The sequence below is a fragment of the Cygnus olor genome, chromosome 17 (genome assembly GCF_009769625.2).
Source record: "Cygnus olor isolate bCygOlo1 chromosome 17, bCygOlo1.pri.v2, whole genome shotgun sequence".
Lineage (NCBI taxonomy): Eukaryota > Metazoa > Chordata > Aves > Anseriformes > Anatidae > Cygnus > Cygnus olor.
In genome coordinates, this window is record NC_049185.1 from 10,443,571 (window position 1) to 10,464,203 (window position 20,633).

The window sequence follows — 20,633 nt, forward strand, 5'->3', positions numbered from 1 at the left end:
CGGCGGGGAAGTTTCCTCAGGCCGGGCCGGGCCGGGCGGCGGCTCCGCGGCGGGGCCGAGCCGGGTCGGGTAGGGCCGAGCCGGTCCCAGGAGGCGCCTCCGCCGCCGCTATGGACGAGGCGGATCCGAGCGAGCGCAGCCCCTTGCTGGGCAGCGGGGAGCACCGCGGGCGGGCGGCGAGCGACGCTTTCCGCGGGCGGCGGGTGGCGTGCGGCGCCGTGCTGCTGGCCGAGCTGCTGGAGCGGGCGGCCTTCTACGGCGTCACCTCCAACCTGGTGCTGTTCCTCAACGGGCCGCCCTACGGCTGGGAGGGCGCCCAGGCCAGCCAGGCCCTGCTGCTCTTCATGGGCATCACCTACCTGGTGTCGCCCTTCGGCGGCTGGCTGGCCGACGCCCTGCTGGGCAAGTTCGGCACCATCCTGCTTAGCATGGCGCTCTACCTGCTGGGCATGCTGGCCTTCCCCGTCATCGCCGCGCCGCACACCCGGCAGGGCCTCTGTGGGGACATCCCCTTGTTCCCCGTGGAGAACTGCTCCTCTCCGGCGGCCAACGCCACCCCCGTGCCCTGCGCCCAAGCAGGGGCCACCCGCTACTGTGCCGCCGCCACCTTCGTGGGACTGGTCCTCGTGGGGCTGGGCGTCGGGTCGGTCAAGGCCAACATCACCCCTTTTGGGGCGGACCAGGTCGAGTATAATTTGGCGGCTGCTAAATCCTTTGTGGGCCCTGCCGCGAGCCAGGGGATGGGTGGCAGTTGTGCAGAGGGATTGCCTTGGTGGGGTGGATGGTGTGCCAACTGCTTCACGGCTCATTGCGTAGGTGTTAAGGCCTGGAGGGATGCGGATTATCCAGCCTCGTTCCCTGTGTAATGTAGACTGTTGGGTTGTACCCTGTGAGATGTGATTCTGGGGGCTTTGTGATGGCTGATCTCTTAGGACTTCTGGTTTCGTTGGAGCTCCAGAACCTGGTTTGGCTGAAGACATCACCAAATCGAGGAGTTGGGTTTGGTTCTTCGTGACCGCTAAGTAGATTGTTAATTATCCTGTGTGGTGGAGTTGTACATAGATAATCTGATCTCATAGCTCATCATGTGAAATACCTGATACACATTTTAGCTTTGACAAGGATAGCATGGGCCTTTTGGAGCAGTGGTCAGAGGCCTTTCTTATCCTGCTATGATAAATGAATGATAAAGATCGAACAAACCTTTTTCAGCCTTAAGTTATCGCTCACTGTGCCCATGAGTGATGTTTCTGTGCAGGCTAATGTTGTTCCAGGTGACAGGTGGGAAGGTGCTCTCCAAGTGGTAAAAGTATTAATGCATTACCAAGGCTGTTCTCATAAGGACATGTCCTGTCAAACGATCTTACCCGCATCCAGTTCGGTGATATCATTCATTGGATCATCTCTGCGGAACCAAGTGACTTTACAGAAAATGCTTGACAGATAGTTCATGGTTCAATATCATCTGGAATGCGCTGTTGCATGTGTTTTTTTTTAGCCTTATGCTAAGGTAGTATGCTGGCTGTGGGTGATGAAGTATAATTTCTGCTTTACAAAATGAGAATTTCAGGTGCTTGGATACTGAGCACCTTTCCCAACAAAATGATTCTTGGTGGCAAAGCAAGGAACGTACCTCCACTTCAGTTTGCTGGCCCATTGAGTTATGGTTAGTGCAGCTATCAGAAATGCCATGAAATTCTTTGTGAGAGGCAGGATCTGCCACAATCTCCTTGCCAAGTGTCCCTCTATGCTCTGTTGTGCAGTTTACGCTTGTCATTCTTTGGCATTTCACATATTATAGATTCTGAGGTTCTGAGTAAAAGACAGTATATAAATGTAAAACATTATTGTAGACTAGGGTTGTACATCCTCAGTGTATTGGTTCTGTTTAAGCCAGCATGAGCCCATCAAGTGAAATAGCCTTAATATGACTCTATCTTGTAAGGTGTTTTTCAAAACTGATCGCTTATCCTCAGAACACTTTATGAATATTAAATGTAAGAGATAAATAATGGCAGGAAGAGAGCAAAGGAAGAACTGTTGGCAATGGAAGTGTAGCTGTTATAGATGGATTGTTTTATTTTGTTTTATTTTTTTTTTTTAAGTCTTTTCCCTCAGGGTTGCACTGAAAGCAATTTTTGGCTAAGTTTGCAGATAATTCACAGTGATTTATGTAGAGTGAAGCAAAAGAAATATTCCTTCTGGTTTATAATCACTAGTGCTCTGCCAAGGACCAGATTTTTCCCCTTCTCTGTTTTTCTGGCTTATCTGTTGTTAAATGTATTACAGCATACCATTTACCTTGCTGTGCAGTTTTGGGCCCTCTTGAGTGGCTTTCTGCTACATAATAATGTAGCAAACTGCTGGGTAGATGGATATATATTGCTGAAAATAAAGTTTGGCCCCCAGAGTCATGTTCTTGGGAGACCAGAATACAATGCAAACATGTTTTGGTTGGACGCGTGCTGACAAGATTTGTCCTATTTCCCTTAAATACCAGACAAAGAGAAATATTATCACTCGCATGTCGTGTACTTTAACTGACATTAACTGGCTTTCAGATGTTGCTAATTGCACTTCATTGCTGGTATCTTAAAAATTACCATGTAAACTTTTCAGTTTTAATTGATAATATATAATTTGGGTGGAGAATCAAAAAGTAGTGAGGTTTTATTTATATAGGATAAAAGAATCACTTTGTGGAAAATTGGAAACTGGCTTCCAATACTTACCATCATTTTCAGTTAAAATTGTGTGGTTGCCTAACTCATTTGCCTAACTGCATTTAGAAGCGCTGTTACGACTAAATAGACTTAATACAGTGTAAAAAAAAAATGACTTTTGCCAGTCGGTTTACCAAAAGCAGTTACTGTAAACTAGGTGGAGGCCTACTTTACTTAATGGAGTTTATAAATGAGAGCTGCTTCTTTCCTAGAAGTTGAGGACTGATCAAACATTTGGGTCTAAATCTGAAGTGATGGTTCTCAGAATAGTGTTTATAAGCATGTGATAAGTACGACCTGACACTTGCCAGTTCCCCTTTTGGGTGCGTGTGTTTTGCAGTCACTTCCCGTTCTGTGTAGCAGTTTGTGACTTGTTACAGTTGGGAAACATCTGACTATGTTCAACTATCCCTCATCGTTGTGAAAGCTGGTTTAGCTTCAGCGTTGAAGCCAAAATCAGTAGTAGACTACTGGTCTAGTATCAGCTGTAACCATTGATCTAACGATAGATGAATCTGTTCTGGAGTTATGGGGATTAGAGATGCTAGTTCTAACACACAGTATTTCTCCTTTCTAAATTTCATAATTAAATGTATCAGTCCAGAATGTGCCAAAATTCTTCAGGGTTTGCTACTTTAACAGCAATGGGTTTAGTTTTAGCATTGCCAAAGAGAATGCTATTGGGAGTTGCTTATATAGAGATAGCTTTAGAGTGATTTTCAACTTTTTGGTTTGTAGAACTTAGATTTTGCAGCCTCTGGGGAGGAATAGGGGATCCCCTATAAAGAACTAAAGGTCATTAACCTCGAGTTGCTTTTTTTGTTATTTAACTTCTTACGAGTCTGGGGACCTTGAAGAATCTGCAAATAACAGTTTGAAAACTGAACTCGTGGCATTCACATGTGCAGTACTAATTTGTTTCCACAGATGCGGCAGTAGTGAGAGGAAGCAGACCTGAAATGTGGATTGGCCAAATTTTACTATGAAAATTTAAGATTTTGTTGCCATCAAGCAGTAGTGTAAAGCTGTTACTGAGCTCTCTTCAGTTGCTCTCTAAGAACAACTGGTGAATCACTGTATGCTTGTATGGATTCCTGGCTCTTTACGTAAAAATCAGGAGAATCTGTGGAATAAACTTTTAATACTAGAGCAGTGTGATATTTTGGTGTCAAGTTGTAGGGCGTGCTTTCATCAGTACTTGGATCATCTCCCAAGAAAGATGGTGTTGAAAAATTTGGGAGATGGGTAACTTAGCAAGTGATCATCTTCTAAGTCAGAATAAGGTCTAAGTATTAATGTCGGGGCAGCTGTGCCGTGGAAGTTGCTGTTGGTCAGGTATTTTTAATGACTGTTTTCATCAAGTGTTGTAACTAAAGATCTAGTTACCCTTCCTCTGTTTTAGCTGTGTTTAAAATTTTAGTCACGATTGTAAGATGCTAGCCTCATATCCTAAACAGGTTTGCAGTATTGCAGTGTAGCATTACACAGCTGGCGTGTCCTCCACCGAAAGTGGCTGTAAATAACCCGAAGATTACACAACTCCCATAACACAATGTTCCAGGCAATTGGGATACTTTAGCATGAGACCTGTGGTGGTAATTGCATCTCATCTGACCATAATCAGTCTAATATAAGTGTTTTGTATTAGAAGTTTTGGCTTTGAGAACTATTCCTGTACTATTTTGAAATCCATTGCCGTGTAGGTCCCAATTATAACATTCAGCATGTCATAGTGACTCTTCTGTCTGCATTTGGTTTAGCTGTATGTAAAGGATAGTTATCAGATGTATAAAGGAAAACGCCTTTTACGTAGTAGAAGTATCAAGGTTTAGATTAGACTTCTTTTGCAGAAATCTTGGTAGATGTCTTGAAAATAGCAAGACTTTTATTTCCTCTTTAGAGGCCCACCTGAAGGCAGTCAGCAATGCCAGCTGGTCAATGACTGACAATGCAGCTGTGGCCAGAAGACTTACAGTTAGTCTTTTTTTTTTCTTTGTTGTTTTTTTTTGTTTGTTTGTTTGATTTTTGTCTTTTTAATTCATATTTACCCTATACTTGAAAACAAGAGAATTCAGAGCAATTCGGTTGCTCGTTGTACAGCAGAGTAGGTCGTTCTATGTTTTAATTGAATTAGAAGCACTGCTAGATTGTCCCTTGCTGTACTTGGAGAACGGCGTGCCATCCCATTTAGTGGGGAAAAAGGTGTGAAAGGTTTGAAGAATGCAGAACAGTTAAATGGAGGTGCAGGACTGGATGTTTGGCAGTGGAAGATGACCTACATAACTAACAGCTGTCCGACACTGGTACAGTCTGTGGAAAGTGTCTGAATCTAAGCTCATGTGTAAAACAACATGCTACCTCGAACAATTAATTGTGTGCATTAGATATTTGCTAATGTTCATTTGAGTCAGGGCACCTTTGAAACAGTTTTATTGCAATGCTTTTATTCAGTGATAGGAAGTGCAGCACTCCAGCCTTGGCATTTCACTGATGTTAGAAGTTAGACTGAAACATGTTAAATCTAAGAGGCTGACCATTTTCATATCTTTTATAGCACTGCTACTGATTTGAAGCTGTTTTGTTGTGGTGGGGACGAAATCTTTTAAATGTGCCTATTTTGACTTTCAGTGCAGGGATATGGAACCATTAGCCTGCAGGACAGATTTGATCCAGGACCCACACCATACCTGTGCCCCTTGTGTGCATCACTTTCCTGCTGCAGCCGCTGGTAGGACGATAAGAATATAATGAAGCTGGTGGTGCTCATACCACAAGGACAGTGTTGCTATGCTTGAGCACAGAGGAAATTGAGCAGAGGGAGGGATAGATTTTTTTTTTTTTTTTTTTTGCTTGGGTGATTGAAAATAATGCAGGCAGGCACAAGGGGCAAAAGGAGAATTCCTGCAGTTCTGTGAAAAATGCCCATCCTTGATAAATAAGAATAAGATTATAAGATGGTTTTCTTTTTCTTGATTGCTTATTAAAATGTACCATCTACAGGATTAGTAACAGAAATAAATATTTGTTGTTCATTCAGTGAACACTTGAGAATAAACAAATCTATCGTGTTGTCACACAGATCACGTAATAGCCAATGGGAAACTTGGAGTAGGCCCCTGTAAATGTAATGTAGCTAATATTTTGGGTAGAGGATGCAATGTTTGAAAGAAACTATGAGGACTGTCTTTTAACTCCGGTGTTTTCTGTTTCTCGTGAGATGACTTTGTAGCTCTTCCGCTTTGACAAATTACTCCACCAGCTAGGTTGGTGGGATTTTTATTAAGTTGTTAACATTGGTCAGTAAAATGTCATAGTGGCATTTCAGGAATGGTTGGGATGTGATTTTTAGTGTGCGTGTGTACCTTTATAAGGAAGCAGAAAATGAATTCTTTTCATTGTAGGTCTGTGGTATGTTTGTCCCTTGAGCACTGTGTTCCTTTTTTGGTCATTCTGTTTCAAAAAGGACACTGGAGAAGGGAAGGGAAGGTTCAGGGAAGAGCCACAGACATTGTCAGTGGTTTCCCTGCAAGGAATCCTGCAGCATTCTGTAACTTCCTACGTCTGAAAAGGCAGCTACAAGGAGGATATAGCAGCAGTTTGTGGAAATAATGGGTGGTCAGAGAGGGGTAGAAGTGGGCAAGGGATGGGATAGAGCTCAGCGGTCTTCTCTTGCTTTCTGGAACTAGGCAAGTGAGGCTAGTACAGGGCAGGTTCAAAACAGATAAATGGAGATGTTTCTTGCGGCTGTGTAATTACCTGGAGAACTCTGCTACAGGACGTTATGGGTCCTAAAAGCTGACTTGGGTTCAGGGGAAGGCTGGACAAGTACACAGAAGGAAAATCTGCTGCAGGTTATTCAGAGGTGGAAGCCATCCTTGGTTCAGGAAGTTTGTTGGGAGCTAATAGTTGGAGGCTGGGCTAATACTTGATAGAAATATCACACTGTGCTTTCCCTGTTATATTTTAAAAAAGTTTGCTTTTACCTCCCTACTTGTCTTTGCCTAGACATGAGCAAAGTCATTTGTAAGAGAGGATGGGAAGTCATTTCCTTGCAGTAAGTGTAAGAGAACTGAGACTTTATCATGAAGAAATGAAAAACTTAGTCAAATAGACAGTGCTCCAACTTAATTGATGTTATCAACCTATGATGTAATTCTTTGCTAATACCTTGCTGTCATTGGGGGTCTAGAAGGAATACCTACCTTGCTGCACATGATGACTGTTAAGATTGAGAGAGAGGTACCAAGTTGAAACTGGAAAGGGAGAATTTCTTGGTTTTATGCTACAAGATTGTATTTGACACGCTAACAGACATACTTGGATGCCTAACAGTGCTATGAACCGCATAGGAATAGATACTTTAATATTTCTTTTGTTGAGCTTGGTTAAATGATACAGATGGGTTTGTGCACCAAGAAACTTGAAGCTATAAATCAGAACTGACAATGTTAAAAATGTGTTCAAGGTCTGGCAAAAAGAGGAAGGGAAACTTGAAATTAGAAGTCAGAAACAACTGATTCAGCAAGACCAGTGCATGGCACTGAGTCACTGGTCACTGCTCATGGTCTTTCAGTCATAAAACAGTGACAAACATGGTATTATAGATTATTCTATTCTAGTATTCTTGATCTTTTTAATGTATTTCAGATTTTAACTTGCATAATTTCTCTTACATCACATCTTATGAGTTATGCTGAGTTCTTGTGACTTAATTACAAAACCTGCAGCAACTTACAGTAGTCAATACAGAATAAAGAGTGATGGTGGAAACAGTACAGGATGATTGTGCAAACCAGGAATGTCTTGACTTTCACTGGAGAGACACTTGAAGCAGAAAAATAACACTATTAACAGAGCTGACTTGAAAGAAGGGTAAATGTTTACTGGCTCTTTTACTGTCTGATACCTCAGGCAACCTGAATTTAATTTTTTATTTTTTTTAATGTCAGAATGGCAAGTCTTCAATTTATGTTCTGATGAGAGGAATTAGGACTGTGTTAAAACTGAAATTTGGAATTTGTGCTTTAATCACCTGAGGCTTAGAAAAATGGAGTATGTTTAACTGTTGGGTATATGCTGTTGGAAGAAGCAATTGTTGTAATACTGATAATGGATGAATTTTTTGGTAGCTTAACTTTTTTACTAAAAAAGGGTTATTTCAACTTATGTGTGGATTGTGGGACAGTAATTTGAGTGAGCTTTGTCTACAGAAGTGATCAAATGAGATACAGTGCAGTAGAAATAATTATGGCCTTTCTGGGAAAGCTATGTAGTTTAGTCTTATGTGACTTTTCAATCTATATGCTGAACTTCTGGAAGGTCATTGATATAATGGGATAGTTTATTAAGGTGTCATTACATCAAATACCATGCTAAGCCCAAAACAGTTAAATCATTTCAATATGACTAAATTAAACCTAAACTCTTCGTCATGTCATGGTTGATTGAATTTTAATAAACACACTTAATTTCCTTCAGAAATTGAAGAACTTGTTTTTAATCTTTTCCAGGTCAAAGATCGGGGTCCAGAAGCTACAAGAAGATTTTTTAATTGGTTTTACTGGAGCATAAATTTGGGAGCTATTCTCTCTCTGGGAGGCATTGCATACATTCAGCAGAATGTGAGCTTTGTTATTGGATATAGTATCCCAACAGTTTGCATTGGGATTTCATTCATGGTTTTCTTATGTGGTCAGAGTTTCTTCATCACAAAACCACCTGATGGTAGTGCCTTCACAGACATGTTTAAAATTCTCGCATATTCTTGTTGTTCAAGAAAGAGACATATGGAGCGTTCAACAAATAGGTTTGTAATGAGCTCTTTTGTATAGTCTGAATTCCAGTGAATCAATCTAAGAATTGAAACTAATTTGTTCGGACTAGCTGGCAGTAAGTCATGTAAGAGAATACACTAGAATATGCAGTTTTTCTTCAAGAACTGGATCACCTGAGGCTTACTCAGGTGGAAAACTTGGGCCCTGGAAATTGTACTCTGAGAACTTGGGGACCAAAGAGGTGCATTTTGAGTTCTCTGGATCTCCATGCTGCGAGGTCATGTGTGCTGTTTTCAATTGAATGCTCTGTCCTGCCAAAGTTGCTGCAAGTGTAATGTTGCCCAAGTATGCTGCTTTTAAACGGTAGTAAACTTCCTTAACTGCCTAGATATGTTTATGGGACATCTTCTGATTTTAAAAACGCTACCATGTGAGATTGGCTTTCATGTATTCAGATTGTAAAACAATTTAGTATTTGGTGATACTGTTAAGATCTGCATATTGCTGTGCCATTTACTTATGCGTGAGGATGAGTAAGGGAAATAAGCAAACCTTTAGAATAGAACATTTCAGCTTGTGCTTTCAGCTGTTACTGATCCATTATGGCCTAGTTTATTTGTAGTTAAGGATAACTTATTTTGGAAATGTATGGGCTTTTTTGTTTTTTAAAATGTGTTACAAGACCACAGAGAAGTCAAGTTTTATTGTTCTTTATCTGTTGTTTTTTGTTGTTATTTAACTAAATCCAAATTCTTTTCAACAGCGAAGGCCAGGGAGTCCTTCAGCAACCTCGTAAGCAGAGCTTGTTTGAGATGGCTAAGCTGTCTCATGGAGGCCCATTCAGAGAAGATAAAGTTGAAGATGTGAAGGCTCTTGTGAAGATTATCCCTGTCTTTTTGGCTTTAATACCTTACTGGACAGTGTATTTTCAAGTGAGTAGTTCAAAGGGTTACATTCTTATTTTCCGTGTCTGAGAAATGTAATCTCAAATGTAAAGATATCCTCTTCCAACTGTATTTGAAAGGTCTGGGGCTATAGCATTAAGTTACAGTTCTGAACCTAGGTTGTAAATATACCTTCTCTCTGAAAGTTTTTTTTTTGGGGAGGGGAGTAACATTGCACAACAGGGGATGGGATGGAATGGGATGGCTGTTCCATAAGGTTTATTTGCAGTTAATATTTAGTAGCTGTGATTCTAGAGAAGATGAATATTGAACAGGATTCTTCAGAACTCCAGTACTGACTGCATGATTTTGTTTAATACCTATGTGTTCAATAATGTTAACCACTTTTCGTTCACACACCTGTGGCTGCTTCTCAGGGATCATTTTAGTATTGTCTTAGCAAAAATACTAAGTGATGATAGCTTCTGCATTTTTGGTTTGCTGGATAAAATTATTGGGGAAAGCTGTATTAGCTTACCAGTATGCCAAAGTATCTAATTTCACATTTTTTCTGGGAGCTCTTCCCCTAAGTAGAGAGATGAAAAGTGGTTACTGAGAATACTTTCAAATAATCATTTTTTAACTTGATAATTAAACTAATTAACATAACTTAAAATAAAATCATTAAAATTATCGTTTAATAGCTGTACAAATTAACATATCTTAAATATTGCACTCTGTTTCATCTTGCAGTTGATTCACATAGGTCAGGGTAAGTGGAATAGATTTCATTTTTAATTAATTCCTTTCTTGTTTTTCTGTCTTACTGGGATGAATTAAAGTAGCAAATATTTGGGGGAAAAATACAGAAATTGTATTTTAAGTCACACGAATGATGCTTTCTGCACTTAGTAAAATTAAATTTAGGAGTTAAAAGCAGCTTACAGTGTTCTAACAATAATTCTTTTTGGCTTGCTATATTTGCAATTTACCTTTGGCGTAATATTTGTTAAATATAAAAAAGTAAAAACATCTTGGTCTCAGTTTGTCATGTCCAAGTAATCTCAAATCATCTTCCCTAATGCTAGATGCAGACAACATATGTATTGCAAAGTCTTCATCTGAAAATTCCTGAAATAGCAAATGATACCAACTCTGTTCATACGGTAAGTAGGGCAAAACAAGTGGAAATTGTTTTCTTTAGTTGAAATCAAAATAAATAAGTATTGTACAGGCAATTCCAGGAAGTTAAGGTAGCAGCTAAGGGTAAGGAATGGCTACAGATGCTGGGCATACATTAAAAGACGTGAGGCATAATACCTAGATTTTGGCATATTTATTGGTATGTGGAGTTCACACCATACTGTTTTTAATGTATTCAGATAATTTTCACTGCCTTAAATTATGATTGTCTTTGTCCTTTAGTGGACGGAGTATGATCTTTGAAGGAATCTTTAAAATCAGTATGCCCTAAGTTTGCAAAGTTGTAAGTGCAGAAGCAGTCATAGAAACTCAGTATTAATAGCCATACTTAACTGAAACATTAGTATTTGCAGATTTGGAATATGACATACCTCAATGATTAATCAGTATTGACTTTATCTTGAATCAGTTTGGCATATCAAAGGAAGCTTTTCAATCAATATTTTTCAAAAAAGGCTAGCACCTTTTCCACCAATCTGTGGCATATTTATGAAAAGTTCTAAGCCGAATAATAGAATGTGTACTGAACCTAGCTACTAGACTGAAGTGGAAATGTTTAATTAGATCAGATTATATTGCTGGAAGTAAAATAGTGGCAAATATTTAATTACATTAATCACTTCCCGACCTGTACGCCATTAAATACTGACTTTGAACACTTTTTTAAAAGTATTTGGGGGTATATTCATTTTAAAAAGCTGCGCAATTTAGTTTACTAGATTTGAGTGCCACAATTCCTCAGTCACGTGTTCTATGACTTAAAAAATCTTGATGGCAGAAAAGCTCCCAAAGGATACTGCTTTTCCATTAAATACATTTCAAGATGTATGCAGAAAAACTCAGATATTGAGATAATTCCAATGTCTATCTTCTCTTTCAAAAGGAATCTACATAGCTTTTAGTTAGTTATTTAGCTTGTGTTTTGACAAAACTTAATTCAGAGCGAGGTCCTAGACTGAGTCCACTGAAACTTTAAAAAACAAACAAACAAAAACCTTTTGTAAAAAAAAAAAAAATCTTTTCAAAACAACTTTGCTAACTTTACATTTGCACTTCTGTGCTAACAGAACTAATAACTGCCAAATTAAATGAAAACTTGAATATCTGAGTGTATTCTTCAGCATTTACACACACTTATTTTTCTCTTCACAATGTCTTAGAGTGCACTGTGGTTTGTCATGGGTCTCAGTATTTCATGAAAAATATTTTTTCCCTTTGTTACGTAACATTAAAAATGAACCCGTTAGTATGAAATTGCTAACTTAAGTCATACTGTTGCATTTTAGTTTCCAGCAGCCTGGTTGACTATGTTTGATGCAGTGCTTATTCTGGTCCTAATACCCTTAAAAGATAGATTGGTGGACCCCATTTTGAAGAGGAATGGCTTGCTGCCATCCTCACTGAAGAGGATTGCAGTTGGAATGTTCTTTGTGATGTGTTCTGCATTTGCTGCAGGTAAGAAAAAAACTTGGAGATCTACTTACATAGTTATTTATTTAGTAACTTGAAATAGCATTTTTCAAAACCTTCCTGAATCTTTAAATCAGGATTATGCAGGAGTCTTTTTCATGGGATAGTTGGAATGCAACTGCATGGATGTATTTTATTTAATGAAAGGCATTTTATCCAAAGACTACTAGACTGGTTTGAATATTTGTGTTAAAATTGGAGAATATTTCCTGCCTGAAATAGACTCGGAATATACGTTTTAAAATCAACTTGTTAGTTAAGATTTTCACATACATAACTGACAGCATTTCTTTCTAAGCGTGCTCGATACAGAACTATTTATCTTCTGACCATATTTGCCTGAACAAATGCCTTACCTTCACTGATCAGTGCTTGGCTTGCCTGAACAACTTGTCTAACGTTTGGATTTGAGGCCTTTAGTCCTAATCTAAGCTGTGTTGTATTATGGAAGTCCACATTGTCTGATTTGTTACCCATTTATCTTGAAGATGAACATTTATTTATCCTGAAAAATGAAGAGGTTCAGAAATAAGTATGCTTCTTCATACAGTGTGACTTTCAAGTATTATAAAACTGAAATTTTACCTAAAATTCTTTCTCTTAATCTGAAATAATAAAGTTAGGTTATTGCTGAACAAGAGTTTCTTCCCACTTTGGTTTTTTTTCTCCCCTATCTTAATGTTCCCTAATGTTTGGGAATTACTGTAGTGTAAAATAGCTTAGCTATAACACGAGAGGAAAAAGATGGCATCTCTGCTCAAATCATAAATCAGCTGCTTTTGAGATGATTTAAAGCTGTTAAGCACTGCTGATGTGGAACTGAACATCTCTAAGCAATGCTTCATAGAATGCATAGCCTTCACCTAGAATCGCTCTAATGAACATATTGATAAAGCATTATAGCATTAAATGAATTAATTTCAGCACTTGTAATCTCCTATATTTTAGCGAGAGGGACACTTTATATGGCTATTAAGATTTCTTTCAGTGAGAGAGATAATTACCTTATTAGGCCAAGGTCACTTTGTATGTGGGCAAGTAAAGTTCTTTTAGCAAAGTCATTTAAACTTAAAATAGGAGTGTTTCTCTTATTCCATGTTACTTAAGATATTGCTACCAGCAAGAGAAGGTGATGTAAAACAGTTAAATGTCAGCTCTTTAAATAGAGCTTGCTGGCTCACATAAGTGAATTCAAAACCAGCAATATCTGTATTAGTACTGCAGAAAAAAAAAAAACAAAAAACATATTGTATTATGATTGCTGAGTTGGGAAATTATTTTATGTGGCAGAATTCTTAAAAATTTCAATTGCCTTCTGTTTTATTTGCCTACAGATGTGATGCATGATTTTGTTAGTTTGATTATCTGCAATCTGGCTGGAAAATCTAACCTTTTGGTGTAACTTAGCATCCATTCATCATAATATGAATTTCAGAGCTTCAATTGTGGCAGCTTTGGGGCATAGGGAACTCTGTCTATTTTTAATGTGAGGAAAAGCTTCTGTTGTTTTTTTGCTTCATAAAATTTTTATTTTCTCATTAAATGCTATTTGTAGAAGCCACATTTTAATATTCCTAAAGTGCAACATTACTTCCAACAATTTCTGCCTTAGAGAAAACTATTAAATTTTGAACGTATGGAGACATTAAGATATTAATTTGCAATCTTGGAAGTATCTTAACGATTTGTGTGTACCATATTTCCATTTTAACTTAACTTACTGGCATTAGTTCTGGACACCATTTAGGCTACCTATTAGATTGCTTAGATTACTTAAAATATCTCAAAGTGTGAGAATACAACTGATTAGATTTAGTGAACATCTGCTGTGCTTCATGCATTTTATTGTAAACTCTGAGCAGCAGTATTTAAGGTTACTCAACTGGAAAATCTACTTCATTTATAGAGTTTAAACAATTATTGCAAAAACTTAAGATTCTTTTAACTACAAAAACTGTAAGATTAAACTTGAAGCTTGGCTCTCAGAGTCTAAGAAAGAATCAATATATTCTGGATTCTGGAGTACTCAGCTGTGAAGACTTAGGGAAGTTTGGTGTAATGTAGTTATGCTCTTGTGTAGCTAAATACCTCCTAAACTAGATGAAGAATGTCAAACACATCAAGGATCACTAGATGTTTTGAAGAGCAATATTTTTGTGTTGAATGTGTGTAAATGAAATCATGTATGGGTTCTTAGCTAACTGTAATGTTTCGTTTATGTTTTAATTAAGTTCTGCTCTAAACTGTTTGTCAGCTATATTAAAACCAAAATAGCAAGAAACCAAGCTTTATTTTGATTGCATCAACTTTTCATAGTTCAGAGGGCACTGAGGTGACAGAAGAGCTAAACAAAGATATTTACGGTGGGGAAGTCATCACCCAAAAAATGAGGAAGGTAGAGAAAATGTGGTAGCCTGGTACTAAATTCAGAACAATCTTTACCTCAAAAATAGATGTTATTAAGGAGAACACTCTTGTAAGTAAATATTTTGGGGGCCATGAGGTAGTATTTAATTTTCCCTCTACAGCCCTTTGTTTCAGAAGAGTAGACTGGAGATCTACTAGATTTTGTTACTTGAATAGATTCCTGAACTCGTATTGAACATGGTTTATACAAATGCAGCTTTCCATCACTTTCAACGTACTTTGTAAGTCACTTGTTAACGTGTGTTCCCACAGTCTGGTTTTCAGAGCTCTGGCTCTAGTTCCCTACAACAAAGAAGTACTATGTTATCCTTAGAGCTCTTGATTTCTGGAACATCTTTTTTAGTTACGGCTTTAACTACAGACAATCTACAGGGAACCTTCCTCATGCTTTCTTTCCAGCCACAACCAGGACTAAAAAGAAACTGCATTTTGTGGCCTGACGTAGTTTTGGCTAAGTAGAATGAGACTGAAACAGGCAGGCACTACATGGGGGGCCATATGTGTATATCTCTGCAGGAAGTAGTGTCAGTGACTCAGCCCAGCTTCTCTGCACTGGTGGTGGATAAATCCACCTTACCCTTTCCAAGGGTATTCAGAGTTTGTTTATAGAGATCTTTTCTGGGTAAAGCAGGAAATTTTATTAACTATTAGTTAATTCTGTGCATTTGTGTAACAGTGAGGCAAATACTTTAATCTAGGTGACTTCAGTAAAACCCTACAATACTCCATGCCATATTATTTGATATTCATTCTCTAAACTGTTGTGTTGAACAAGCTAAAAATTGTTTTATTTATATTTGCACAGTCATCTCTATTTTTCATTCTACATGAAGTGCATTCTATACAACGTTTAGTTTGTAAATCAGTCTTGGGATAAGTGTCATATAAATGTCATGATCATATTTGTAAAGTGTTTTCATGGTTTTACAGCACTAGTGTAGCCATTTTAATAAGTAAAATGTTCCTGATTTACTAATACCATGCAACACTGCGAAGTAGTAGTTTGCAAAAATTGTCCTTTTTTGTCCTTTTTTAAAAAAAAAAAAAAAGGGGGGGGGGGCAGCAAATAAATTTTGTGTGAGAAAACTCTTAGCTAATCCATCTAGAAAAAGGTTAAGTATTTATATGTTTATTGCTACTGAATAAGAATATAATGGCTGTAATTCTATGGCAGAAAATTTGTATGTCTTGAAATAACAATGGAGTAGTTGGCAGTGAAATTATATTGGAAAATAAGAAATACATATTCCTATGTCATAAATTGTAATTCTCATGTAGGACGGAATACTAATTTAATTATTAATATGAAGAAACAGTATTTGCATCTTACGTAAGTCTTTTTTTTTCCTCCCACTTTGTGTAGGAATTCTGGAAAGCAACAGACTGAAAATTGTAAAAGTTAAAACAATCGATCAGACAATTGGAAACGTTACATACTATGCTGCAGATTTGCCAATATGGTGGCAGATTCCTCAATATGTGCTGATTGGATTCAGTGAAATATTTGCAAGTATAGCAGGTAAGAGTTATGTGTCTTAAATCTGCTTTCACATCTGTCATAAATGATGGATTCTTAGAAAATAAATATTTACTTCTTGAATTACTATAAATGAGTTCTCATGTATCCAAATGAAATATTATGCAATATAACTGAATATACAGTGTCAAAGCCTGCAAATGTTTTTCACCTTTGAAAAATGTCTGTGTAAGACGTCTTTTCAAAACTGAGTTTCAAACAGAGCAGCATTTGAATATTTGCTTGCCATCCAGTTAGCACTGGATATTTATAAGCCCTAATGGAACAAGATTATTCTTTCAAATACAGTTTTTGAAAGACTGTTTTAATGCTGTATTATTTCCTCTGAAACCTGCTCTGAGTTGCAAATCAAATTTGTGTTTTGTAACATTTTGGCTTAAAAACTGAGCTTACAGTTTAGAAAGTCAGTTAGTATGTGGAAACATCTTTCTGAGGGGGAAAAAGGAAGAAAGGATAAAGATAAATCTTTATCAAGATTTATCACCAGACTAAATTCATGTTACTTTAGTTTTTACATCTCTGAGATAAGAAAAATTATGTGACACTAAATATGAACTATTTTTTTGGGGGGATTAATAACAAAGTAGGTAGTTTTTACAGTTTTACATGTTTTAGACAAATGTTTCTGTAGTTATTTTAGTACTTCAGTGTGCTATTAGACAAACTGAAACGCTGTTCAAATCCTGCCTCTCTTGACAAAATGCAAGAGATCTTAAATTTTGTAATATTTTTTCTGTGATGTACTGGACAGCTGTGTGATCACTTTTTTTTATCTGAAAGTGAAGTGGGAGGAGTGGATGAAAAGGACTATAATATCTTATTTTCTGGTCTGTTTCATATACATGCAGGGCTCATTAGCACAAAGATAGCACAGGTGCTGTTGTCACTGTGATATGGCAAGGCTGGTTTACTGTGATTAAACAAGTGAAATGTTAGTGTGAATCTTGTAGCACAGTGTTTACATATCCCGTGGTTGGGAGAAATGCTTAGTTACCAATAATGGAAAATATTCATGATCACAGAAGTAGCTACTGTGATGGTACTTAAATAGACTTGTGGAGCTGCTTGATATAATAAATTGGAACTTCTCCAGTGACTTGATTTGAAAAGCTCATGGTATTTGCTTAACTCTAGTTACTTATTAACATGTTGTAATACTGTTTCAGAATATTGAACTTCAAAGATGATGCATTCAAATTGGCATTACGCATAGCTCTTTCACTTAGATTCCTTAGAACAGAATTTCCTCTTTTCATTTCCCCTGTAGGTGGTTACTTTCATTCCTCACACTGGGTGAGCACAGTGAGTTAAAATGAGATTCCCTAGTTCTGTAAGATCTTGCTGGTGGTAGCCCCAGCTGTCACATGGCCCAGTTGTTCCCCCTCTCAATGGAACAGAAAACTTCTACTCTATCAGGTTTTTGGTTATGTGTGTTTGACTGTTATCACAGTTGTTAGGAAATTAAACAAAGTGGTTGGGTCGCCTGGTAAGGATTAAAAAATGTGTCTTTTAGACTTTTTTTTTCTGAAACAGCTCTATGCATTCATCTGGACAGGTAAACTGCTGCAACATAGTTAAAATCTAACATATTTAGAGATTGTGTCAAAGGCCTTTTACATTTTAACATCTTTAACCCTTTTGTAGCTGTGAGCTACATAGGGAAGGACATCAAATTTCAGCTTGTCTCCACAGTCCCCCCACACCCCACAGTGATGTACAGGCAAGTCCTCAATGTACTGCAGTACTAGTAAGATGTGGGGAGAGTTCGCTATCTTTAAAGCACAACAAAGACCTAAGATGCTAAACACTTTAGATCCTTAAATGGAAGGTATACTTCAGCAGCACAATCAATGTGTATCCTCTGCTAGAGGACATATCAGTATAGTCACTGCTGTTCAGTATTACAGTACTTTTCATTATGTATGAACAGTAGCCATCAAAAATCCTAATACATAAAAATATGAAGTCTTGCTTAATTAGGTTACTTACTGAAACTGAGGCTATATTTAGCTGGTTTTTTTTTTTAATCAAAAGACTAAAATGAATTATTTAGCTTTAGTTACAACTTTAGGGACCATGCCAATTCAGTCTGAACATGGGTAAACCGATGAGTCATTGGAAATGCTAGTGTTTTTGTTTGTTTGTTTTTCCTCAACTGCTTTAGTGGACTTTGTCATAGGATGTAAAGTCTTAGAAGCTTACATTATTAGGTGAATACTTTGCTGTTCTTCTGCACTTGCTGCATCTGTATCAACAGTTTATAACTTCAAAACCTGTTACTTGGTCAGTTTTAGAAAAAATGTAAACGCCTATCTTTGAGAAATTCCATGCAGATCTTAATTGCTTTGTGTATTACAGCTTCATTTGACTTGTTTTACAAAGCTTTTTTTCCCCCTGCCTTCTGATTATCTAAACTGAATTCCTAGAATATTTAAGAAAGCCCTTCAAGAATTTAGTAGGATTTACTTTACCTATTTGCTATTCAAAGTGGATAAAGGCATCTATTTTTCTATGAAACTCATCTTTTTTTTAAAAAAAGTGTAAATGGTTACAAAACTATGATTTGAAAGTGTTTATTACAAACAAAAAGGGTCTAAATGTCATAAGAGCAAAAGTTTGTTTGTTTACTGTAAAACTAAGCATCTTCTTATCAAGCCACAGAAGTTACACTTGATTTACCTTTAAAAAGATGATGCACATTGCATTAATCTTCTGTATTATTCTGCCAATCCTCTTAAAGCACTCTTATTTAGCTGGGAATCATAATCTCATATGACAACACCAACTAGAGGGTTTAATTTCAAAACTGTTTTTTTGAGGTAGCATAAAATTGTTATCAGTGGCTGCCAGCAGGCAAGAATATCTCTGAAGGCAAAGAAAACATTTTGTATTCTTTATGATAGATTAAATACTAGGTTTGCTGGAAATATTATTCAAGTTTAAAGACGTGTCTTATTTTTTGCATAGTGTTACACCCATTTTGTTTTTGTTTTGGGCTTTAAGATTTTTTTCTAGCAGTTCAGCGTGTCTGTAAAATGAACAAGAGAAGAAATGGGCCATATTCTTTCATGTGATGTTCTTGCACAGTATATACAAATCCTGGGGACAAAAATGTGAGTGATACTCTGAAGATCTGTGGCAACTATGATAACTTACCAACAGGCTGAAGAACAGGCAACCGTATCCCAAGAGTAGCCTATTTTCTTTCTTTTTATTATTTTTTTTTACTTCGTCAGATTGGCCAGATAAGTAATTCTTGAAAAATCTGAATTGTTAACTAGTGGCACAAAAAAAAAGTTTTAAATTCTCAAAATAAATACGATTTCCCCCCGTTTGCATATGACTCTCTCTTCATCTCTGTAGTGATTCTCTCATTACGGTTTGAATTTACAGGAACCTACACAGCTGAATTGCACGAATAATGTTTCAGTTCCTTTCTAGAATTACAGACAGGTTGCTGTTGGCCCATTCAAGTGCGTTTTGCAAAGATTTTTATAGATTGCAACTGCATTTGAGAAGTAGTGTGTTGGTTGTCTGAGATTTCTCAGGTGGCAGTGCAGGGTGCTGTGAGATCAGTAAGTGAGAATGTGTAGTTCTGTTTCCCTTATAAGAACAAAGCTGCTCCCTCGCAACTTGCAAATTGACCTACTGGACTAGAAACATTCATTTTTTTCTTGAAGAAGAAATGCCAGGGTAAATCTATTAAACTCTGTCTGGAGTAGCAAAAGTCAAATACCAGTAATGGTGAAAATAAGCAAAACTTTATGATGCAAGACACAAGACTTGTGCCGTTTTCAGGTCTATAATGCTATCTTTGGCAAGGAAGATGTTAGATGAGGTAACAGATGCTTTCATTAATTTCAGTATGAAGGAGACTTTTGAAACGAGCAGCTCACCTGTCAGAGAAAAGGCTCTGCAAAGAGAGTATTTGACTGTCTCTTGTGAATAATCCCTTTTGATTTTTGACAGAAATATTACTCTAAAAAGAGAGTTAATCGTGGGCATCGTCTTTGCAAGGCAGAACCTTAACCCACTTGTCCTGTTGGTACTCAAATTCAGTAGCACAGATTGTTTTCGAATTGATGTTACTGGCTTGCTCTTTTATCTTGTTTTTATTGGTTGAGATTTGAATAAGTGTAGTTTAAAGCTGTAGTTCCATTTCCACAAGCCTTAAAATGAACATGCAAGCGAGCAATGGGCTCAGAGTGTTCTAGATCAAAATTAAGTTGAAAATAATTGCTGCCTTCCCAGCTACAATTAATTTCTCTGACTACACATTCAGAGACACAGACACTGAGACTATGAGAAATTAATGTTTGTGGTGAGTGCAAGAGTGACCTTCAGTTCTCGAGTACTTTGTTCTTAGCACAGAAGGCCGCGTGCTTCATCTTGTCTGTTGTGCAGTATTTATATATAGAAACAGGTGAAATGGAGAACATGGAACTTGCCAGGTTAGGTTTAGTTCATAAACGTAATTGAGGATAATTCTACTTAAAAAAATGAACATTCTGCATCAGAAGATTCTTGATTTTTGCACATGCAATATTAATGAGATCAAAATGCTAGTCTCAAATGTTTTCCATGTAATGGGTTGATATATAACATACATTGGTGA

General features: G+C 37.4%; 1 protein-coding gene and 1 long non-coding RNA gene across 4 annotated transcripts in view; one reads left to right on the forward strand and one right to left on the reverse strand.

Moving 5' to 3' along the window:
- SLC15A4 (solute carrier family 15 member 4) overlaps positions 1 to 20,633 on the forward strand; it is a 26,112-nt gene continuing 5,479 nt past the window's right edge. For both annotated transcript variants that reach the window (XR_005825062.1, XM_040576907.1), the window contains exons 1-6: positions 1 to 683; positions 8,234 to 8,529; positions 9,261 to 9,429; positions 10,470 to 10,547; positions 11,871 to 12,039; positions 15,845 to 16,000. Coding sequence is in view for 1 of the 2 variants with exons in the window: in XM_040576907.1 (XP_040432841.1) it covers positions 111 to 683; positions 8,234 to 8,529; positions 9,261 to 9,429; positions 10,470 to 10,547; positions 11,871 to 12,039; positions 15,845 to 16,000 (1,441 nt within the window). In the remaining variant the exon portion in view is untranslated. The remainder of the gene's footprint in view (positions 684 to 8,233; positions 8,530 to 9,260; positions 9,430 to 10,469; positions 10,548 to 11,870; positions 12,040 to 15,844; positions 16,001 to 20,633) is intronic.
- Positions 9,436 to 20,633, reverse strand: part of LOC121079521 — a 25,491-nt gene continuing 14,293 nt past the window's right edge. For both annotated transcript variants that reach the window (XR_005825063.1, XR_005825064.1), the window contains 2 exons: positions 12,411 to 12,559; positions 9,436 to 9,967 (listed from right to left, as the gene is read on the reverse strand). This is a non-coding gene — a long non-coding RNA (uncharacterized LOC121079521). The remainder of the gene's footprint in view (positions 9,968 to 12,410; positions 12,560 to 20,633) is intronic.